General features: G+C 52.1%; 1 protein-coding gene across 2 annotated transcripts; it reads right to left on the reverse strand.

Annotated features, from left to right (window-relative positions):
• Positions 1-3,476: 3,476 nt before the first annotated feature.
• DENND2D (DENN domain containing 2D) lies at positions 3,477-21,514 on the reverse strand. 2 transcript variants are annotated; one of them, XM_075540304.1, is made up of 12 exons: positions 21,412-21,514; positions 16,579-16,754; positions 15,623-15,735; positions 14,610-14,679; positions 13,903-13,980; positions 12,541-12,681; positions 11,305-11,453; positions 8,318-8,495; positions 4,995-5,036; positions 4,575-4,659; positions 4,004-4,243; positions 3,477-3,553 (listed from the first exon to the last, which is right to left on the reverse strand). In XM_075540304.1, the coding sequence occupies exons 1-12, from the start codon at positions 21,467-21,469 to the stop codon at positions 3,477-3,479; spliced, it is 1,407 nt and encodes a 468-aa protein (XP_075396419.1). In that variant the 5' UTR covers positions 21,470-21,514. The 2 variants fall into 2 exon arrangements, with proteins under 2 accessions (XP_075396419.1, XP_075396418.1); XM_075540303.1 differs by lacking the exon at positions 21,412-21,514 and adding an exon at positions 17,348-17,432.
• Positions 21,515-24,015: the final 2,501 nt, after the last annotated feature.

Genomic DNA, 24,015 nt, shown 5'->3' on the forward strand with positions numbered 1-24,015 from the left:
GCATCATCAGCTTTCTTCACATTTGTTTCTGTACCCATTTTGTCTTCAGCAATAATGCTGGGAAGGTGAGCATCACAGAATGCCAGGTTATTAGAACAAAGTGTTCTTGCATTGAGGCAGGGCTTAAGCAGGGGCCCAAAATCTGTCCACTACCTCAATGTATTGCCAAATATATGTACATATGCCAATACCTCTGTTTTTATTATTTATATATATACACACACCTTTTTATACATCTATCCATAGCTTTGATTCCTAGATGTTTCTTTTTACCTTCCTCCTGCCCCACCATCATGCTTGCCTTTCTTCTGCCTTTTAGTAATTCCTCTCAGTTAGATTGCTGTGCTCCAACACCCCCAGGATCTTGTTGACTAAGTTCCTAGTTGTTCCCCTGTCTCTGCTGTTGTTTGCTCACCACTCCCTTCCCCCACCTCCTCCACTCCCCAAGTCCCTCCGGGACTCTGGGTTCCGTTGCTTTCTCCTTGAGCTTGCTTCCCAGGTCTATCTCTTAATTTTCTGGTCTGACAGCCGGAGTGCTGGTGGGTGAGTCCTCCTCCTTTTCAATACCCTGGTTTCTTGACCAGTCATGAAGTGGCTGTCAGCCACTTCTTTTGGCGCAGTAACTGATTGCTCCATCTTCTTTTGCTGCGGTGTGCATTATCCAAACTGTGCCCTTAGGGTCCTTCAGTAGCTCACCTCAAGGCAGAGGGTCTTCCTGCAGTTCTTTCTGGCTGAGATAGTGTTGACCATGCTCGTTGCTTGGGGCTTTCTAACCCCAGGTCTTTGCAAATTTCTTTCTAGTGTCTTCCTTTTGCAATTTTCTGTTCAGCTCTTTCACTTCATCATTTTCTCCCGTGGTTTAGCTACTCCACAATCGAGCAATTTTCAGTCTCTTCTCACACCCACTTTGGACTTTTCTTTACTTCCTGATTTTTAATGACCTTTTTTTGCTTTCTGTACATACGATGTTCATCGCATAACTCATCTGGTCTTCAGTTATTAATTTTCGACACATCAAATCTCTTCTTAAGATGCTCTCTAAATTCAGGTGAGATATACTTATGGTCTCTTCTGCACTTTTCTTAAATTTCTTTAGCTTCAGCCTGAACTTGCATATGAGCCATTGAAACTCTCTTCCACAGTTGGCTGCTAGCCTTGTTCTGGCTGATAAGATTGAGTTTCTCCATCATCTCTTTCCACAGTAGTAGTCAATATGACTTCTGAGTTTATCAGTTAGTAAAGTCTACATCTATAGGTACCCTTCCCCATACTGAACAAGTATTTGCAACGAAGAAGTTAGCACTGCACAATTCTAACATGCAGTCTCTAGCTTCATTTCTGTCACCAGTCTTATTTTCCAACTACTGATTCTTCTTTGTTTTCAGTCATCAGTAATTATGAATGCATCTAGATGGCATACTTGATCAATGATAGGTTGAAATAGTTGATAGAATTCTTTATTTTATCACTGTCTGTAATTGTTGGTGCATCACTTTGAATTGTTGTATTAACTGTTACTTTTGCAGGTATAGGTATTGTCAGAGAGCATTTTACTTCAAGGTAGACCGTGAATTGTTCTTTTTACAAGTATGAATTTATCATTCCCAGAATAAAAAATCATAAAGTTGTGTGATTCAAGATGGCCAATACTGGTCCATCTCAGCTCACTAATACCTAGGATACCAAGCTTTATATGTTTGTTCCATTTCCTTTCTGATGATATTCCATTTTCTTTCATACTTCATACATCCAGCATTCTGATTATTAATGGATATTTGTGGCTGTTTTTTCTCATTTTGAGTCCTCCCCTATATTAGGGAAGGACGGTCACCAAAGCCTCACTCCATCCACATCATTTAGGTTGGCATTACTTTGACAAGACAGCTCCTCCCGTGGTAATTGTGAGTGCCTTCCAGTCTGAGGGGCTCACGCTCCAGCACTTGATCCAGCAGTGTGTCACGGCTGTGTCTAAGATTTCAGTGTGCCGCTCAAACCTGCCCACCACAGGAGACTCTGCTGGTATTTGAAATGTTGGTCATCACAGCCGTGTGCAAGCCACCAGAAAGTGAAACTGGGAGACGAGCCAGGGAATTTGTGCCTGCTTTGGGAAATAACCCAATTGAGGAACTTTGTTGCCGTGTTTACTTTAATCCTGTGGTCTGGAACGAAATGCCTCCTTTGCATCTTTTGTATAAAGTTCAAGAACCTCTTAGGGGTGCAGTTAGCACAGGCCCATCATGTTGATTCTGAGTATAAGACGGCATAGGACTGCTTGCGTTTCTGAGACACAATCTGTGTGGGAACTAACACCTTCCACTTTCTCCCATTGAGCAGGTGCCCTCCAGCCACTGGCCTCGCTGTTGGCTGCCAGATGCTTAACCCAGGCCACCACCAGGGCACATACCGGATAAAGCAGGCAGAATTTTTGAAAAAATTCTTCCCAGTGAAGCTCTCATTCTTCTGTGGTGTTTAAACAGAATCCATTACCTGTTTATTTTCCCATGAACTTTTGGAAGCCCCCTCTTAGAGGGAGGATGGAGTAAATGACCACTCAACTCATTATATCCTTAAGGTTGTGATGGTTCTCCTTACTCAATGCAGAGATCCTGTCTCCTTCAGTTAAGGAAGTAAACTGGGTATCTTTAATGTGGACCCGTTGGAGGTAAGCTATCTAACACTGGAGGTAAAAGATGGTCCAAATGGAGTGATGGGCAGGCCCGTTTATGGAAGGCCTGCAGTGTTCACTGGCTTGTCTTACTGCTCGGCCTGCCCTCAAGTTCCCCATGGACAGAGGCTAGCAGGCGCGTCTCCCAGGATTGTAGAAAAACCACACCTGACTCGAGCCAAGGTTCTTCTGCCCTGCCCCCAGTGTTGCTCCTCTCATCAATAGGATCTGCAGGAGCAATTACGACCTGTAATCCACCTGTCCAGACCCACTGGCTAGGTCTCAGGGCCACCAACACCAGATCGCCTCCTAGTGTTTACTCTCACATCTTATTGCCTCCTCTTGCTTCTCTCTTGGTAGAAGTCAAAGATACACACAGAAACAGCACGATTTTCATCTTTATTTTTCTTCCTGCGTGTCCACAAAAATGTCAACATTTATTCATGTTGAGCAGAACGGAAGGGCCAAAGCTGCATTCTCTGCTTGAGGGTTTTGTACTCGTGGTTCTGGAAGAGAGCAGTTTATTTGCAGCAACTTCTAACCAAGCCTCACAACATCTGTAGTACTGCTTCTCCACTCTTGTCATCTCTGCCCCCAAAAAATGCAGTTTTGAACCCTGTGCTGTAAGCCTGAGAGCCAGAGCCCCCCAAAGTCCTGAGGAAGTGAATTCCGAGGGTCCTGAACATCCGCTTGAAGCAGGACCTGGAAGGAGACTGGACACTGGGGCGGCGAGCGCCACTGGCCTGCCGTGCAGCCACGGCCCTGCATCCAGAACTGGCCCCGTTCGAGTCACAGCTGTTCACCGCAGCTCTTATTTCACAGTTTTTTCCCTCAGTTTCTTGTGTTTCTTCTGGTCCTCATATTCAAGTATTTTCCGCTGGAAATAGCCTGTGGGTTCAGATACAGGTTTCAGAGTCAACTAATTGTGATGAGCTCAGCTATGCGGTCAAACAGACCCACTGCACACACACCCATTGGATACAGACTGTCTAAACAACAACAAACATATGTATATATATGTGTGTCCATCTATCCATCCCTGCCTGCCAGGGGTCCTCTATGCAGGTACAAGCCCCTGAAGTACCAAGGTATTGGATTTCTTTCTTAAAGGGGGTCCTCAAGCAATGAGTAGTTAACTGGAATTAATGATTAGAATGAAATGATGTAGACCAAGAATGTCAGCCCGTGAGGCATTTTCTTTGGTTCATTCAGCTGCACTCATGCAGTGATAACTGCTCTGTGGGCCTCGAGGGAACTGCACCTTCCCCCATGCCCCTTCTCCTTCCTAGGGCTCCCTCTGGCCTGGAGGGGTGCCCTTCTTTGAGCTAAGCGATGTACCTGCAGGGGGGTGTTTGCTTTTCTCCGCTTCCTGGATGAAGAGGGAGAAGAGCTGTGTTTTCACGAACTTCTTCACGAATCGGCGGTTGGCCTTGGAGGTCAGAGCCTTACAGAAGGGCCGTTCTTGGAAGTGGCCATGTCCATTTGCCTCCCGCTTGATATAGGTAGTATAGTGGCCCACAGTCTTGACAAAAAACTGCACAAAAGGGCCGGAAACATGTTCGTTGATTTGTTCTGAAGCTGTAGGAGACGTACAAGCCATATTAGAGGGTAGAAGAAAGATGACATTAATCCAAACTCTTGCCTCCCACGTTTGCTTTCATCGTAGGCTGAAAATGCATAGGGAAATAGGTGGGTGGGGATTATAAATTAGGGAACTCACTGACCGAGATAGGAGGCTACCTAGTGCCTAAGAAGGAAAAAAATCTTCCTCTCTGACTTTTAGGCTCTAGGCCCCTGGCTGGCCTGAGGTTGTGCTGTAGAAGTTTGTTTTCATTCTAGCTGGGGATGGTTGGGAATCTGCCCTGGAGCTCCCTGGAGAAGATTGAAGTAAGAGCGGTCTCAGACTTACTCTGTAACTCTTTGGTCCCCTGACCGAGAGCGTCTAAGATGTCCTCCTGAAGTTTGGGTGGTAAAATATCTTTTTCATCGCCAACCTAGAAGAGGACAGACAGCTGAGAGTCAAGCAGGACAAACGAAGGGGTGGTGCCTGAAAAGGAAGCCACCCTCCGGCCACCTGGGTCATCTGCCACAGTCAAGAGAAGCTGTTTCAGGCTGTCTCTAAACCTTAGTGTGAGGCTCTCCTTGATCCCCGTGTACTTGGTTCTCATCCCTCGTTCTAAATCCACTCACGGTGGCTGCCATACAGCAGAGGCGTCTGTGTCCTAGTCTGAGCTAGGTCAATAAAAGCATGCCATGTCTAAAAGTGAGTGGAAGATGGATGAGACTGCAGTGGTGGTGGGCCTGCATGGGCTCGAACCCAGACACTTACCGACAGTAAAAAGGTTCCTTCACAAAGATTGACGAGCAGGACCTGAAACCAATACAGAATAGCTTTCAACTCTTGCCCTTTCATCACAGACCTCAGAAGGACTTACCATCTCCATGTCTGCCTAGGGCTGTACCTTTCAACTCAAGTGACGCCAAAATCGACATCTTCAACAACTCCCATTTGCGTTCTGCCACTCGCCCTCCTCCTCCCCTCTTTGGAAACCTCAGTTTCCTTCCGGAAACTAGCAACTAGGAAGAGCGTGTTGGGGGAGATGCCAAGCTAAAGGGGGAGTCCAATATGGGGAAATCACAGCCCCTCGGAGCCTTAGTGAAACATCCATCATGATTATTATTTCTATAATACGTAGCAGTCAGGACCTGGCACACAGCTGAATGCTCTCCGTGTATTATCTTGATGAATCCTCCACTAGTCCTGTGAGACAGGTAATACCCCTATTTGGTAGGTGAGGAAACAGATCTAAAGAAGATTGGCGAATAAATAGTAGAACCAGTTTCAAGCCCAGAGTGTCTTGGCTTTAGACCTGCATTCCTCTCCTCCCAGCTTTAGCACGGAGAAGGACCCTTTAGTGCTTTATGTATCATCGTTGGCCAGAGGACTTCTTACAAAAAATAATAAAACAACAGCCAACCCCCCTCCAAGCTGTGGGCCTTCCAGCAGGAAGCTGGGAAAGGAAATGGCCCGGGGTCAATGGAAGGAGGGAAGGAAAGGATGTGGAGAGACCATGTGACTAGGGGCTGCAGGTGAGGCAAGCCCAGGGCTGGCATTTTGGAGAACCTGAGCCCTGGTAGTAACAGCGGTTATGCCTTGGGCTGCTAACTGCGAAGTCTACAGTTTGAAACCGCCAGCCTCTGTGGGAGAAAGGCGAGGCTTCCCACTCCCAGAAAGGGTTACAGCCGTGGAAACCCCACGGGCAGCTTTAGCCTGTCTACAGGATCACTCACGATGGGGTACTGAGTCACATGTTAGCTGCAAACCACAAGGTCAGCAGTTTGAAACCACCAGCTGCTCCTTGGGAGAAAGACCAGGCTTTCCATTCCCATAAAGATTAGTCTCAGAAACCCACAGGGGCAGTTCGCCTCTGCCCTTTGGGTCACTTTGAGTCGGAATCAACTCGATGGCATACGTTTGAGAGTTCTACTACCAGCCCCATCATGGCCCAGATGAGGCTTCCTGCTAATTGACTCCACCTGTTTCATTGAGCCACATGCTATTTTTCAAATAAATGAAGTAATTTCCAATATTTAAATGGGAACATTTCACACAACATTTGGATTTCTGAGAAGCCGTGACCACACTGCCTCATGTCTCGTCAGGGCAGCATTCATGTGGGCTGAGTAGCAGCTCTCAGCCTGGCCGGGCACGGGCCCTCCAGTTGACCATAAACGCCGAAGCCCGTGTTGGTCACGCAGATGATTGCTGAGCCTCCTAAGGGTTTTAGCTTGTGATGGCGTGGTCTTGACGCTGGGGTGACCCCTCTGCATTCCCTTCTAAATCAAAGGAAGAAAAGTGCCTGGAAAATATGCCTCAAGACAGCGGGTGCTGTAATTATCCATTCTCAGGGAAGAAAGGCTGAACGTGTCCGGGCTTGAGGCTGCTTGTGTGATACATAGGCTCAGAGGCCTCCAGGAAAAGGCCTCTGAAGGGTTGGTTGAGTGAGGCCATTCTGACAGCTTTCCCTGAGTGGGGTAGACTACCATCTATGAAGTGATCCCTCCCAGAGGCTCCCTAACTTCCACCCTCACCTTCTGTCCCTCCCTGCTTTCCATGCCCTGACCACTGACAAAGCGGCTGGTGAGGAACAGAATGGGCGGGTGCTCTAGGAGGGAGAGCCGGAGTCCGGTACTGGTGACCTTCAAGTGTCTCTCCAGCCGACAGCTGGGGAAAGAGCCACAGCTTCCAAGGAGCTGTGTGTAACTGCAGCGTCAGGAGGTTTCATAACATCTAGGGTTGGGACATTTGAAGTCATTGCTAAACACAGGGCTACTGCTCTGTCCCACTTGGTCACAAGACTACGGCTGGTTCAAAGGGCGTGTGTGCTCAGCAGTTCTGAGGGAGGTGGGAGAGCTAAGGGAACAAGGAAGGGAACCAGCCTGCTTCTGGACTTCGCAGCAGTACTCCTGGGAAATGGAATGGTGGCCTCCCTTTTATTAAAGGTGCTTCAGATTCATCTGTGTGAGGCTTCTGGCGTTTCTTGTGCAGCTCTGATAGGTCAGTTCAGTCCTCTGGGCCTCTGTTTTCTCTTAAGAAAAAGGAGGACGCTCCTTTATGCTTTCTCCTTCTAGATCCCACACGGGCAAGCACTCTGTGTACACAGCAAACCCGTTTGTAGCCAGTGTAGACATATGGAAGTGGCCCCTCTGGCATAGGCTACAGTAACCTGCTACACACTGGTGGTGTGATGGTTTATTCACTGAACTGCTGACTGCATGCTCAGCAGTTCTACCCCACCAGGTGCCCCCAGAGACTCCAGGGGCAAAAGATGACATTCAGAGTTCTACTGGGGCCTAGGGCGTAATGAAGAGCCAGGACCCACTCAGTGGCTGTGAGTTCGATTTCGCTTTATCCTTCCATGGTTTCTCCTGACCCTTCCCCCACAACTCAGTGCAGACCTTTGAGTCTTGTTTGCCAAACACAGATACATTTATGCTACTGGCGAGTTGGATTGTTTTTTTTTAACAACCGAGCCCTTTGGTACATCTGGAGCACAGCGTACAATCAAGAACCAAGAAGATAATAGACTCAAAGGGGATTGGGAACCATGGTTTTATTAGTCAATGGAGCTCTGAGCAACTAGCTGGGCTAATCAGCACAATGGCTCTGGCTGCAAAAATCTGTACTTTCGAGATTAAACATCAACCAAGACTCATAGTTCACAGGAGGCAGTCATTAGCGCTCTTTCATCCCTGGAATTCGGAATTCCAGTGAGGTGTGAGTGGTATAGGCCAGCTGTGATGATCCATTCTGAGAGATGGGACCGCTCGGCGCATTGGATGTGCTGGGGTTAGGGGAGGCTACTGGTCTCTCAGAAAGCCACGGGCTCTTCCTAAAGCACAGGAATGGGGAGCAAACAACAAGTGCCAACCATCTACCTGGCGCTGGGCCAATTGCTTTATGGAGGCCATTTTCTCCTCCGAATCCCTATGAACTGAGCAGCAGTAAGAACTATCTCACGTACCAGGAGGCTCGGGCTCAGAGAGGTTCCGTAGCTCGCACAGAATCCCACGGCTGGGACTAGCAGACTTGGAATCCAAAGCCACGCCTGCCCACCTTTTCCATTCCGGCACCCCGCCCCTGCATCATACCTCTTCCATGGGGCTGTCCATGACCACCTGCTGAAACTGCATCTGCACGCCCACCATGAAGGGCGTGGGGCAGCAGACGGTGTCCAGCAGACGCTCGGGAACAACAGGGATGTAGGTGTGTGCCCAGCTGAAGGGGTAGAGCAGTGCAGCGGCAGCATGGATGCACTGGGACAGAGTGCTAGGGACAGAGCACAGAACCAGGAGTCAGAGGTGCCCCCAGAGCCCAGCACTGGCACCCCACAGCTCGACAGAGGCCCCCCACCCACAGCACCTGTGATTGTTGGGGGGAAGAAACCAGGAGAGGCCACGGAGGGGCCGGCCTCTACTTGACCCTTCTCCCAGTTAGTCTTCTCAACTCTCCTGGTCAGACTCTAAAGAGGCTCTAAAGAGAGACGGGAAGGAGGGACGTCTTCATTGCGAGTCGCTACTCGTCATGTGCTCACCACGTACGAAGGCTGTGGCTACCGGGAAGAAGACACTGCCCTGGTCTCGGGAACTCAGAGGACAATGAAGGAGACATGTGTAACCAACCATGACAGTAGAGTGTGAAGGAAGTGTGCGCATCACAGGCACAGCAAGCCCTTCTTCCTCCTCATGTCTATACTCCCCAATCTCCAGCCTTCCCCTCCCATGGCTCCCTCGGGTCACTCTACCTGTATCAGTTGCCATCTGAGTTAGCTTGGGAAACTCCTAGGTTCCAGGAACCTCTGCCCAACAATTCCTACATGGAAAGTCCCATGAAGTGGCTCCAACTAAGCATTCCCCATGTAATCACTGTTCAACTTCACAACCTCATCCCATTCCAACCCACACCCAACCCACTCTGGGTTTTTCCGGTTCTACATTAGCTTTCCAGGCTCTTCATTTCTTCTGCCAAATTGTCCCCAAGCCAAAGCCAATAAAAACGCTGATGTGGAAGCCTTGTTTCAATTCCTGCCATCGAGCTAGCACTTCCTGAGTTTAAAAGATTATGTCTCTGAGAATCTAGCCAAGGTCCCGCCTGACTGGAAGTTCCCTCCCTGCCCTCACTTCAGGGATCTGCAAACACCCAGTGGGAAGGAAGTGGAGAGTGAGGGGTATCTCCAAGAACGTTAACCCCTGGGAAATCACTCCAGTTGGCCTGTGCCAGAACGCAAGCCACCTGACAACCAAGGTCGCCTTCAGTTCACTGAAGGCGCAGATTTCCAGCCCCAGCCACAATAGAAGTGGCCATCTCTATAAAGGGCTAGGAGTCAGCTATTTCCAAAGCAAAAGGGTGAGCTTAGGCTCACTCTGATTGTTGAAGCCTTCAACTCGCAGGCCCTCTACCTGTTCTAGGCTTCCTTTTCTCTAAAACTCGTGGCGTTGACCTCTGGTGTTTGGGTCCCTAACACCCTTTTTGTTCTCCTTCTTTCCTAAAAGGTGGAACCAGGACTGTGAACCCAATATCGTGCGCTCTCCTTCCACAGACGTGGACAGAAGACCTACCCTCTGCTGTGTCATGATTTGCTTTTCTCTATTCTGTCTCTCCCTGTCTGCTCCCCACTTGAAGCGCCCCAGAGGTCAATACCAAGTTCTGACAGTACCCAGCCCCCATTATCCACGTGGAGCCACTCAACTGTGATGCTGTTACAAAGACTATCAGGCTGTTAAAACAGACCTTCTAGTGCTGTTGGGCAAGCCCTGGACTGCAAGCCACAAACTTAGTGGTTTAATCCCACCAGCTGCTGAGCAGGAGAAAGATGAGGCTGTTCCCAGCAAGACTGGCAGTCTCAGGCACCTTTGATAGGGTCTCTGAGTCAGAGGCGACTCTGTGGTGGTGGGCTTGGTTTTCATTGTGGATTAAGTAGCTAGCACTTCTGATCCACTGAGTGCCCAGCAACAATGGGCCCTTGAAACAAGCAAATGGGCAACAACAACAAACTCACTGCCATCGAGATGAGGCTGATTCATACTGATCCTATAGGACAGGGTGGAATTGACTGCCCCTGTGAGTTCCAAGAATCACTCTTCACGGGAGCAGAAAGCCCTATCTCCCAAGGAGCAGCTGGTGGTGTTGAACTGCTGACCTTGCAGTTAGTAGCCCACAGAGTCTGCACGACACCACCTGGGCTCCCAGAATTGTGCTCGTTTAATTCTCAGAGTCCTTGGGTGGCGTAAACAGTTACACCTCTAACCTGGTGACTCTAGTTGACCTAGAGATATCTTGAACGAAAGACTCGTGATTGACTTCCCCCCAGTCAGACAGGGAAGACTTCATATGCAGCCTAGTTCTACTCTGCCACGCCTGGATTGCCCTGCGTTAGAATCCAGTCCACAGCAACTAGTTTCCTTCCATCCCCACCACAACCTGCCAAACGTAGCCCGATCGTTATTTCCATGTGATAGCTTTTATAATGGATGAGGTCATGGCTTTAAGAAGTTAAGAGACCAACCTAAGGAGAACCTCACAGTTAAAAGGTGGAGGGGCAGGATTTGTACCCCCAGCTGTTGACTTTTAAGATCTCTGCTTGTTAACCACTGCATCCTTCTGGATTTCCTGAAAGTCACCGGTCATCTCATTCGCATCTACCTTCCTGAGGACTGGCACCTGGCAGCCGGCGGGCGTGCAATAGATGTTTATTGAGTGAGTAGACTGGTGGGTAGAAGAAGGATGCCTGTCATGGGGTTGGTGGTTTAACCTCCATACCATTAGACACTTGCTGTCCAGTCCGCCACCCTCCCTGCCTCCCACAGCCTTTCAAAGGCAGGATCAGAGCTCTGTCACCTGAACTGGTCCCGCCTGGACTGTCCCAGGGAAATTCCATGCTCTTCGCGAGCTAAGTCAGGAACCTTGCTTGGGTCAAGGCAGCAACCTGGTTGGGAGGCGGAGTGGGGCAGCTCGAGGAACTGGAAGGAGGGCACGCACACACGAGTCCTGCGGCAGATCTCTGAGCACCTTCTGGTCTATGCTCTTGAGCACAGGGGAACTGACCAGTACAAGGGAGCCACTCAGCGGCTGGGCCCACCTGAGATCTTCTGCCAGGAAGATGATCCTTCTCTCCAGCACAGCGGAGGCGAAGATCTGCAGGATTTGCTCAAAACGGAGGCAGTGCAACAGGGAGCTGAAATCCACATGCTCTAGGTGGGAGTCCAGCGGCCGCGTCAGGGAGATGAACTGTGGGGAAAGCAGAGCGGGAGACGGTTGGCACACGGTGCTCGCGTGCGGCTGCCAGAACCCGGTACCGTACGATAGCTTCTACTGGCCTCTCCGCCGCTCTCCGCTATGGGAGTGCATCTGCTGCAATCACCTGTTGCCAACTTCCTTCTGCTCTAAGAATAACACCGAACCAATCCTTAGCATGGCCGCAAAGGCCTATCAGCCTCCGTGGTCCCACCAAGCACAGCCCACCTCCCTCACCATGCTTCAACCACATTGACTTCCACCTAGACGCAAGCTCCCTGTGGGCTAGGCCCGCCCTCCCCTGGGAGTTCTCTGCCCTCTCCGTTCTCCTGTGGGTCCCAGAGGCCAGTCTTACGTGCACAGTTTGTAGATAGGTCTGTGGACCCGTCTGCCCCCTTCCCTGGACCTTACTAACTTCCCCTCCCACTGGGCTTTCAGTGAGGTCATGGACTGGCTCAATGTGTTCACCGCTTGAAACCCAGAAGATAGTATCGTGCTCGGCACATGCAAGGCAGTCCATATTTCTTCAATGAATGGGAGGGTAAAAACATTGATCCTCTCTTCTGTCTTGCATAGGGGGACACCGAGGCTCGGAGGAGCCCACAAACTGACCTCGTCTGGGCTAGAATTGTTAGAACAGTGCTCTGCTACTTGTTTCCCTCATTACACAGAGTGGCCTTAAAACAACTACATCGCCAGCTGGGGCGGGGACACTGAGGGGTGGGGGGGGAAGTGATGAAACAGCCCTCCTGGAGACTAGAGAGGGTAGGGCAGAAACCGGGGGCCAAGGCTGCGTGGAAGAAAGAGTGGGTGGCACTTTGAGGCCTGGGACAGAGCCTTTCTCCAGGGTCCAGGGTCTTAAGGTCCAGGATAGCTTTCTCAGAAACAGAAGTGTGGGAGCTTGAACAGTAACTAGGTCGTTGTGGGCATCTGCTTGAGAGGAGCAAAAAGCTTGAGTTTGGTTTTGAGCCCTGCCGATAATTCTAACCAAGTTCAGGCCCTACCTGCCTCTGATTCCCTGGTGAACTGTGGGGAGAAGTGTCACTGAAACCTGTCCTCTTTGGCCCTCTTCCCAGCCCACCTCAGTGCCTGAGTCGGGGATGAAGCTCTTGAGGGTGACGGTCTTCCCGGGAGCAGGGAAGGCGGCCTCCCGGAGGCCCTGCATAAACGGGTAGATGACGGCCATAGAGATCTGATGTCGCTTCTCCACTTCATCCAGGATCTGCAAGGGAAAGGAGCAGGGACGCATGGCTCAAAGGGGTGCTCTGTGTGGCCCCTGAGACCCCACCTGTCCCTGCATCTGTGAGGAGCCTGCACTGGTCCAGGCAAGCCTCATCAGCTGTGGATGCCCCTCCACCATTTGGCTCTCTCCCCCTCCCCGGCAGGTCTCAGGGTAAGCGTATCTCCCACACATGACCTGATTTTGTCCCATGCCCTCCTTCCACCCTCTGAACCAACTCCTCTTCCCCCTTGCCCTGGGAAATCATCCGGGGTAAACGGGTCGGTCATTTGTTGGGGGGTCGAGAAGTCAGCCTTTTGGATGTCACTCTGTCTTCCAATTTCCATTGGAGACCCTAAGGGTCGGGGACTGTCTCCAGCCCTAGAAAGACAGAGTTTTCCTTCCCCTCCTCCAAGAGGGCAGAGCACAGGATACCCAAGGGGTGTGTCTTGGCCACAAGACACCTCCCCTCCTTTTGGAGGAATGCCCCCTCTGATCCTTACTCCAGCAGAAGTTCTGGGGACCCACACTTCTGCCTCCAGATTAATCAGTCTCAAGATGCCTCAACCCCCCAAAAACCAAACCAAATCAAAACTCACTGCCATAGAGTCGATTCCAACTCACAGTGATCCCACATGACAGGGTAGAGCTGCCCCGGCGAGTCTCCCAGACTAAGTCACTAGGGGAGTAGAAAGCCTCGCCTTTCTCCCTTGGGGAGGCTGGTGGTTTCAAACTGCTGATCTTGTGGTTGGCAGGCCAACTCCTAACCGCACACCATCAGGGCTTCTCCTGGGGACCCCTACTGAATAACAATTCTCTTCAGATGTATTTAGTGCCCAGCACGTTATAAGGAGACCGCTCCTATCCTCGCTCACTTGAATCTGGCGCCAGCCCGGGAGGTCGGAGGGTGAGTGGGGTGACTTATCCCCAACTGACAGAAGAAGCTCCGCACAGAAGACCCGCGGATCTCCAGACGCGTGGCCTGAGGGGCTTCCTGTGGGGCTGCTCTCATCCCCTTCTTCCTTCACTAGAGTGGGGGTCCTATCTGCAGGGGAGACGTTCCCCTCGGTACCAGCTTTCCCCCCAAACCCATGAAGCCCACATTACTCAGCCTCAGTTTCCCCAAGTGGCTGTGGGGAAGGAGGAGCTCAGGGACACAGGGAGCCAGGAGGAACCCAGAGGCAGAGCAGGACCAACAGGCCCCTGGAATGCTGACCACTGTACCTTGGAGAACAAGCCGAAGCAGCCGATGCAGCTGAGGATGCAGTACACCCTGGGAAGGCGCGGGCCACGGCCGGCGGGCTGCGGGGGCACAGGAAGGTGCCTTCAGTGGTGTGGCTTCCCAGGGGCCTCTGGGGCACATGGGCAGGGGCTGGAGTATGGGTGGGGGAGTGGTGGTGAATGGTGGGGCAGGGGACAGAGCAATCACCAAAGTGGGCTTTGTAGGGTTGGGGGCTCACAGGCCAGCCATTCTGCTCCCAGGGCTGGGACCACCTTAGGGGTCACTTAAGCTAGGTGGGAAGGCTGTTTTAGATAAGGAAATGGCTTGGAGGAAAGCTGTGGAGATGACATGAAGAATCCTTCTAAAAGTCAAGAATTGAATGGAATCCTCCCAATCCCCACCCAGGCTCTGGTAGATCTAGGGGCCAAAGCCGGTCTGCCTGGACAGAAGGGGCAGAAATAAGGGGGTTCTGTTGAGAGCTTGGGAGATCAAAGGCCAGGCATGGCTTGCACAGATCCCCCAAGGGGGCAGGAAGGGGCTCTGTGCCCTCATGCAGGGGTGCAGAGTGGGCACTAACAAGGCAGTGGGTGCTGGACTTTTGCTCTCTCTATAACCCCTGCGGCCATAGACCCTGAGCTCTGGTGGCTGTGGCTTGAGCCAGCCCAGCAGTGCGGCTGAGCAGGAGGGGCCCATTCTGAGCTGCACAGACCAGGAGGCGCCTGCAGTAGCCAATCTTCCTGCTCCCGTCCACATTGGTCAGAACGAAGGAAAACGTCTCCCTGGGAAAGAGCAGACAACGCTTGGTTGGCATCCGGCTCACTGGATTCCAAAGCAGGAAGGTAGGGGAGTTTCCGGGACAGGGGCTGCTGCAGAATCAGGACAGTAGAAATGATACCTACCAATTTATTAGAGTGCTTTATTGGGAGATCAGACCCTAAACACACCAAACAACAACAAAAACAGCAAATGCACTGCCATCGAGTCAATTCCGACTCATCAAGACGCTAAACACACCCTCTCACATTAACTCTCAAAGCCACCCAAGGGGCAGAGTTACGACACCCCCCCACTTTACGGAGACCTGGTGGCACTGAGAGATAAGCATTGGGTTGCTAACCACCTGGTCAGCGGTTCAAACCCATCGGTGCTCTGAGGGAGAAAGATGAGGCTGTCTGCTCCTGTAAACATTTACAGCCTCGGAAACTAGGAGGGAGGCCGTGAGTCGGGCCAGCTCGATGGCAGTGGTGTGGTTTTCTACAGATGCAGGGACCGCAGCTCTGACTAGGGGTTTCTTACCCAAGAAACTCGTGCAGCTCATAAGTGGCTGGGTCAAAATACTAACACAGGCAGCCCAAGTCCAGAGCACACGTTGTACGGGCCCTGCTACCTGGCCTTCTGAGGCCAAAGGCCTTCAGCAGAGCCTGGCTCAGATGCAAACAACATGAGGAGTGAGGCCCTGGTGGCAGTCTCTCCTAGGACAGGTGCGAGGCTCTGGCCTTCCTCTGGAAAGAGAAGGTGCATAGCCTTGGCCTTGAAAGAGCCCAGGGAAGACGTTTACAGGGGAGCCACCACAGGCCCTTCCCCCAGGAGACGCTGGTGGGAAATGGGTGTGAGGCCAGCGAAGGTTGAAGGTGCCACACAGACAGCTCTAGGCGGGTCCCCAGCCCAGCCTCTAGGCGGGTCCCCAGCCCAGCCTCCCCAGTCCCGAGGCTGTGCAATCACCTGGGATACTCAGTGAGAGGGGCCCACTGGTTCCCATCAGGGAAGCAGAACAAGGGGATGGCACTGAGCAGCCTCTCCTCCTCTTCTTGTTGGCCTCGCAGCAGGTTCTCCCTCTGTGCGGAAAAGAGAAAGCACGAACAGGTTGTGGGAGGTGGGCCTCGAGGACTAGGACCGGAAGTTTCCTCTGAGGCGCTAAGTGTCTCCCCTTGGGGTGGGGAAAAGGGCTCCTTCACCTGCCACTCTGCGCAGGGATTTCACTCTGGATCTGGCCAGTGTGTGCCACCCCCCACCCCCATTCCATGCCTAGAGAAACCCTCCCTGGTCAGCTCCACTTAAAAGGCAGTTTCCCCAGGGTCCATCGAGTCAGAAAAGTGAACGCAGAACACAGAATGGCCCTGCTATGGCCCAGTACCCCAGTGCCCCAATTCGGAGAGGGAGACCACATCAGAGAGGGGAGAGGTAGTCGGCTCCGTTGTTGAACCGCCAGGGTTAAGAAGAAGGATGCCTTGGCCCCGCCCCTTCACCCAGTGCAGATCAGACAAGCAGGAGCCTGATGCTTGGAGCAGAGCCAGCCAGAGTGCCAGCCACCGGCCTGGCCCGGCCCTGCCCACACAGGCCAGGGAGGGGAGCCTTTCAGGAGGTCTGGGGCTTCTCTCCAGAGAAGGGTGACTGCAGATGAGATCGGAAAGACCTGGGAGGTCTCAGAAAAAGACCAAGGCACCGGTCGCCTGGTTTCCCTGCTGTGGCCCTGCCCTGCCGGATGCCTGGGTCAGTTCTTCACCAAGAAGTCAGACCTAGATTCTGAGGGCGATTACAAAGCAGGGACTGGGCCAAGGAGGAAACAGCAGCTGCCCAGGGCACCTTCAGACTCGGCCCTGGCAGGGAGGGGAGAGGGAGGCGGCAGCCCGCCACCACCACTCAGGGGGCCACCCCTGCCTCTTTCCCTGCCTCCTTACCTTGGGGAACTGGTAGGTGATAGTAGGCTCATAATCATCCCCAGAATGCTTTTTTTTTAGAGAAACCACAAGGAGGTATTCAAAAAAGTGCTGTCCTCCTGCAAAATTAGGCAGGGTGTGCTCCTGGGCCTTTTCTGTTTCTTTCACAGCGTTTCCTGCAATGTCCTGGGAAGATCCTAAAACAGAGATACCGGGTCCAGTGAGGATCACATTGGTCTAGGCTTGCTGTGGAGTCTTGGAGAAGCCAGGCACACCCACCACCTCCGGCCACCTTGCTAGTCCTGGGGTACCCAGAACCTGGCCACCCAGCAAGCCAAGAGCACTTCAGGTCGCAGAGCAGGATCAGGGCTAACTGGGCAGTTCCCACACCTGCCTTGGGGCCTTGAAACCCACAGGATGCCCAGAAGGGGCTGGAAACCACTTGTTTGGAAGCCAAGAAAGCACTAGTGGGAGGCCACATGGATACTCCCCGCCACCTTCCTCCCGGTGCCTGAAACACAGCATGTCCTGGGTAGACACGTGCTGAATAACTCACAAGAGACCCAGAGACCATGTGCCTGTGCCCACATCAACCCCAAAGAAGGGCACTTCTGGCTCTGAGAAACCAACAAAGGAAACCTCCCTTTCCAGCTCAGTCACACGGGGAGGTGAGGATGTTAAAGCGAGAGGAAGAAGAAACGTTACAAGGAAGAAGCAGCCACCACTACCACCCCACACCCCATCCAAGAAGGTCACCCTAGGAAAAAGGAAGTGGGCTTCCAGTCCAGACCTGCTCGCAGTCGGAGCCGGTTGCGGAAGAGCCTGACAGCCCGGCCTACCACTTGTCCTTCCATCTTCTCCAGCCTGCGGGACATGGAATGTGCCCCTTTCCTCCAACACAGCCTGGCTACAGAGAGTCTGAGTAAGGGGATGGTGCTTCAGGCTCCGGCCACAGCCCGACCACGATGCCGGGCTGAGAACTGCCTCCCCAAGAGGGGAGAGCAGCTTCCATGCTGCGCACCCAGTGGCTGAGCAAGGAGGATGTGACAGGACCCAGGAAGACAGAGGCAGCATCCTGGCACTGCAGCTCAAACCTCAGCTCCTCCCAGGAGCCCCAGGGTGTGGTGATAGAAAGGTCATGAGCAAACATCTCCCAGGTCCAACTGCTTCTGGGCTTGGGGCTTTGACTTGTGGGCTGCAGGTTTGTGCAGTGGATTTATTTACAAGCACAGGACAGTGAAGAAGGCCTGATAGCTTCGGACTGTGAGCAGTGGAGCCCAACCCATCCCAGGGTGAGGACTGTATATCCCCCAGAACTTTAATGCTTGGCCTTTCACTTTGTAAGGTGGTCAGCCACAGCCAACAACCCCCATTCCCCAGACAAGGCCACCTGCTGCTCTCTACAATGTCCAGGGCCTCCTGCCAGAGCACAAGACCAAACCTTCTGTGCAGGATGCCAGCTGCCTGTCCCTGATGGAGACAAATAGGCTTGGTCCAATGATGATCTAAATGGATCAATTGTTCTAGCTAGCGAAGGGTGTCCTAGAAATCAGAGAGATCTAAGAGCCTCTTGTCCTGGATGTGAAATTGAGAGCAAAGTCCACTGCTGAGCTATAGAGTTACTGATATTTCAGGTATCCTGCAATGATGGCTCGCTCCAAGCTGCAACACTTCTCTGGCTTAAGGCAGGGAACTGCCACACTGTGAACTGTTCCAGAGCTCCAGCAAAGGGTCCCTCTTCCCAACTGGAAAGCTCTGACTCAAGAGATTCTCCCTGGTCCCAGTACGGGGACTGTTACATCAGCTCCCCTGTGGCTGTAAAAAGCATATGGGTGATTTCCATCTTCCACTTCCCACTCCGGCTCAGTCCTTTTCCTGTTGGTTAAGCTCAGCCCTTTCTGCCCCTGCTGAAGCAATAGCATCCAGCACTCGAGGTGCCCGTGGGGAAACAGCCCTCAGCTGTGTCTGGAGAGGACGGCACTAGGACTCTCACAGTAGCCCTTGAAGGGATGACTGCGCCAAGTGGGAGAAATGACATTTGCGAGGAAGCTGCCCCAAAGAGGAAGAAAGGAGCAAATTGGTTTGGTCCCAGTGTCTGCCAGACTCTCCAAGAATTAGCAGTCCTCTAGAAAGGGTAGGTCCTTGGTGACCAGAGCTGTTTCCACTTGTCTAGTAACACAAGAGCTCCGGGGTGCAAACTCACCCAGAAGCGCCCTGGAAGAAAATCCTGGCAATCGGCTTCCACAAAGATTACAAGCCACGAAAAAGCCCTATGGAGCAGAGCTGTACTCTGTAACACATGAGCTCACCGTGGGTCAGAACTGACTGGATGTCTGTGGGTTTGGTTTATGGCTGGGAGAGAGGGAGGTGCTGGGACAGGTGAGACGGTTGCCATCTTCCTAAAAAGAGCTCCAGATGGGGGTTCTGTGAGACTAGTGCACGTGAGGACTCAGCGTCCGTTCCATGATTCCTGGGAGGATGCCCCAATCTATCAGTGGAAACAATGCTGTCATAAAGGCTGTTGTGAGAGAGAGGATGGTGAACCAGACACTCAGTTACCACCTCACCTTGCCACCCTCCCAACCTGTGCAGACTGAAAAACAAGCATTTTCCTGAGGTGGGTAGGGAAACTGAGGCAGGGAGTAATTCAGGATCTGGTGAAAGTCGTAATCAGGATAGGGTCATGCCCACAACCTTGCCTTCTGGATACATCACACACCGGACACCATAAGATGGAGGATCCCTGCTGTTTGTGAAGCTCTTTCAGAATCTTTTCACTGATCAGTCCTGAACCTCAGGAAACTAGATATTTTCCATAAATCCTTTGGACTTCACTTTCAGTCCATTTCCTTTACCAGGAGAATCAAGAGAGCAGCAAAACTCACAAAGCCCTGGTAGAAAAAGTCACTAGACTTGAAGGACAAAGAAGCCCAGGAAAATAATGCATCCTCCCCTCTTTTTATAGGGGGTTACAGCAGGAGAGAAGGGCACACAAGAAAATTAGTATCCCGCAAACTCACATGTCTCATATACGCCAACCCCCTTAATCCTTGGTGCCCTAGAAAGGGATGATTATCCTCAGGTTTCTTTGGTTGTTTTTTTTTTCTTATTTTCCCAGTTGAAGAGGGAGCCACCCTTTCTAGGTAAGTCAGGAGTCTGGTTACACTTGTTCCTCCAGTAGGCTGCCCCTCCTACAGCCACTTCACAAGCCCCAGAACAGGGGAGGAGACCTTCTGGGCCCTTGGTCTGGAAAGCAAACCTTTCCTCTCCCAGCTTGACTGCACTCATTACCACCTCCCCCAAGTCCCCATCAATATGTCACACACACACACACACACACACACACACACACACACACACACACACACACACACCTCATTATTTTACCACACAACTCTCCTGAGGCCAAAAAGGAAAGGAGGAAGTGTAGGAGTCCCCCGGAAGGCAGAGGATGTTATGGAAGATGGGGTGAAGAGGGCAAACTCTCCTAGGCTGGCAGGTGCCAGGCCACAGGACAGGTAATACTGGGTGTTCATCTCACAGTGCCTCCACTTCCAGAAAGCCCCACGAGGCACCATCCTCAGCCCTGTGTTGGGGGCTGGAGTGGGTGTGAGCTACTGAAAGGGTTCTTGGGGGGAGGTGGTGGGAGGAGACCCCATCATCCACACAGACTTCTGAGGGATGAGCAGGGGAGGCCATGAAAGACCTGACCAATGCGCTCTGAGACCAGATAACACCAGTCTTAGCCTGCACTCAGCTCCAACCACTTGGGCATTCCAGAACCCAGGAAGCTACTGACTGTCCCCCTTGGTGGAAGTGGCATGAGGCATGCGTTTGGATGAACAAGGGCTGGTGAGGTGAGAAGGGAGAAGGTTGACAGAGGGCCCAAGAACAGGACACAAATTAGAGGAGTCAGGTCACTGCAGAGTTCAGAGCAGAGAGGCTGGTTTCTCAGGCTGGGAGTGGGGCTCTCCGATGCTCTGGATTTGTGGTTGCTGGAAGAAGTGGGCTGTCCATTTTCTTATCTGCTCCCCATCCCACCCCCACCACCAAAGACAGTCCTCTGGGCAAACTGTCTCTGGGCAGAGTATCTGCAGGCTGAGGCCGTTCAGCCACAGTGTGAGCAGCAACCAATGTTTACTCAATGGGTGGATGGATGAATTCCTAATTGCCATCCTGTCAAAGTCCAGTTCTACTAAGAAGAAAAGACGCGAATCACGACTTCTAATTTAATCCCCACAACACTGGGTAGGAAGAATGGTTCCCATTCCTCTGGGGGGTGGGGGTGGGGGTAGGGGGTGGGGAAGAAGGTCATGTAACTTCTGCAGATCACAGTCTAAATTAAAGAAGGAGCTGCGCTGCGGCCCGGCCACTCGCCCTGCTCGCCGCCCCGGGGGTGGGGGCGGCAACGTCGTTGGGGAGACCAGTGTTTGTGGCCTTGCTCAGAGGATGACACCAGGAGGAGTGGGGAGGCAGGTACTGTAGGTCCTGCTTTGGCGGGGCCTGATGGGGCGGTTCTCCCCAGCACCCTGCGGTTGCACCACAAGCTTCCTGGTTGGAAGGACACGTGGCCCCGGGGGGGCCCCACAACGGTTTCCTCGAACTGGCAGCCTCCCGCTCAGCCCCAGCGCCCTAGCCACCCCACGAACCTCCCTCTCCCCGCCCCATGACCATTTGCTTGACCTCGACCTCGAGCTCGCCCTGCGCGCTCGCCAGCCCTCCCGAGTGGTCCGCGGACGGTTGGCGGTCGATCGCACACCCCTCGGCGCGCCGCCCTTTCCCTGGTCCCCATCCGACAGCCCCTGGCCCCCCGCCGGCCCCCAGCTCCCGCGCTGGCCCCTGCCCGGCACTAACCCCTGCGGCCGCGCTTCACTCTCAGGCTGGCTCGGAGGCGGCGGCCCAGCCCGTCCATGGCCCCTCGAATGCCCGGCGCCCCGCCGCAGGTCCGCGCCGTCCCCGCCCCCGTCTTCCACCTCCGCGCCCCGACACTTTCGCTTTCACGCGGGGGCAGGTCGCGGGGACCGGGCCGGGGCGGGGCGGCGCACCTTCCGGGCTCCGGCCCAACCCCCGGCGCACCTGGGCAGGCGCGCTCTGCCCGGGGCCCCTCGCGGGGTGACCGCGGGCGCTGGGCCCGACGCGCGTCCGGGAGGGGCGGCGCCCCCGGAAACTTGACTTCTCGGTCCCCGCGCTCCCTAAACGCCCGGAGTCACGGCCAAAGTCACTCCCTGCTCCTGAGGCAAAAGCCGGGCGCGCCAGGGGTGGGGGGAATCCGGTGCACCTTGCCGGGTGATTCCGGACTAAAGGCAGAGGAAACAAGAGTTTCTCATGACACACAACTTCATCTCTCTCTGGAGTCGGAGCATTGCCGGGGCCCTGGTCCTGTAAGCTTTCCCACCTGGGGGAGGGCGCGGGGCGGGCCAGGGCTGGCCAGGGAAGCACCTGTCTCTGCGGGCGCTCCTATCCCTAGTCCATTTCCTCCAGGGACAGGAGTTCTGTGGGCTCTGAGGAAATGGAAAATGGCCTCGGGTCCTGAAGGTACCTTCCATCCAACTATGTTCTTGGGCAAATCAGCAAAATGGGGGCAATATGTGCCCTGCCTTTCCCACAGAGGCGTGGAACTTAGAACATGGAAAACTCTTCAGGGATTGTTCAGTGGCAAAAATATAAGGAATCGTGCAATAGATTACTAAACTGTTATTGTGCCTTTATCTGTATCTTTATTGTCCCAACCTATTATTATTATTTTTAAGGTCATGTTATTGAAGGCTCTTAACAGCTCTTAAAATAACCCATACATCACTTGTATCAAACATATGTGTGCATGTTGCCACCATCATTTTCTAAACACTTACTTTCTTCTTGAGTCCTTGGTATTTATTATCATTGCAGCGCTCCGCTTTTTTCATCTCAGTATTGCCTTTCAATTCCTCTCTCCTCTCAACTCCACTGACTTTCCGTAAGCAAGAACTTCACATTTCTGTTGACAGCTGACTACCATGACATTTGGCATCTAGTAAATTACCCTCCCTCTGCTCTTGAGGGGTCTTCTTGAACTCCTCTTCCTTTCCCTCCCGGGGCATATAAGGGGCAAAGAGTGGAGGGAGTCGGAGTCCACGTGGAGTCCGCCCACTCGGGAAGGTTTTAGCCTAAGCTAAATGGAGAAGAGGAGGCTGGCAGAGGCATGCTTGGCATCGGTGTCAATGACTCACCTGCATATCTACAGCACCCTTTCTCTCCCCATGTATGTTCTCCAGGCGACTCTACTCCCGGACTCTAGGTGAACAGGTGGGAGAATCCAGCCCTAGTATTAAACTGTCTAGTTTTAGCGCAGAAGTTTTAAAAAGCTACCTCTACTCTGGGCCTGTGCAATTTTGTATTTAATTACACAGTCTGTTTCTGTTCCCTGTTCTCTGTGAGCTCCTGCATTGAAGAGCGCCCCTCCTCACCAAGGACCTTCTCGTTGCTGGGCCCACGGCAAACATTTCTGTGAGACCAGTACTGCAGTTGCTCAAGAGAGTGAATAGAATATTGGTGTACCTTTCTTGACCCAATCTGTATTACAGTATTCTCAACCAGACTACTTCATTCCCTTAAAAAGAGATCAAGAAATGTGTACCCAAAAGACAAGTACAGCTGTGACATATTCTCACAATAGGGTTCTATAGAACAGTACAAATGAATAACCCATTGCTACATTGCAATAAAACTGAAACTTGCTCTTCAAAGTAGAGTAGCTTAAGCCACTGGGGGGGAAATGATGAAGTAAAAGAGCTGAACAGAAACTTTCAAAGGACATCTCGAGAATGGTATGTGCAAAGATCTGAAGTTAGAAAGTCAGAAAGAAACAGCATGCTTAGCGTTTCTCAAATGGAAAGAAATCAGCAACAAAAAATGTCCAAGTCTCTCGTTCTCAGTGTTGAAGGATTCTGTGAACAAAATATTGACTGCCACATAAAGCACCATAAGAAAATGAAAACAATACACTGAGTGGTTGTAGCAAAGAAAACTATTCAATATTCGACTGTTTGAAGGGAAGGGATATAATCAAGATTCAATACTTTAATCAAGTACTAAAGGACGAGAACCCAGCTGTACTGAAGTCATGAGCAAAATTCAGGCTCCAGGGACAGATGGAATACCAAATGAAGTTTTTCAACAAGCTGATGAAGGGTTGGAAGTACTCTAATCTAGATCAAACAATTTGAAGACAGTGATGTGGTCAAGCAACTGCAAGACATTCAGCTTTGTACTCTTTCTAAAGAACGGTGACCTAATAGAATGCGAAAATTATCCACACACACAAAAATCGACATCACACAAATAAAATTTTGCTGAAGGTAATTCAGAATCAACAGATTCTCTCCCCAGGGAGCTGCCTGAAATTCAAGCCCATTTCAGAATAAGGGATGTCATTGCTAACATCAGGCGGATCATCGCTGAAAGCAGAGAATACTGGAA

The sequence above is a fragment of the Tenrec ecaudatus genome, chromosome 1, assembly GCF_050624435.1.
Source record: "Tenrec ecaudatus isolate mTenEca1 chromosome 1, mTenEca1.hap1, whole genome shotgun sequence".
Classification (NCBI taxonomy): Eukaryota; Metazoa; Chordata; class Mammalia; order Afrosoricida; family Tenrecidae; genus Tenrec; species Tenrec ecaudatus.

Excerpts from the sequence above, each read along its gene's own strand:
- DENND2D (XM_075540303.1), bottom strand. The coding sequence starts at position 17,432 with ATGTCCCGCAGGCTGGAGAAGATGGAAGGACAAGTGGTAGGCCGGGCT. Across the intron at positions 15,736-16,578 it reads TCACCTACCAGTTCCCCAAG|AGGGAGAACCTGCTGCGAGG; the intron begins GTAAGGAGGCAG and ends TTTTCCGCACAG. Across the intron at positions 8,496-11,304 it reads TTCCTGGCAGAAGATCTCAG|CACTCTGTCCCAGTGCATCC; the intron begins GTGGGCCCAGCC and ends CTCTGTCCCTAG.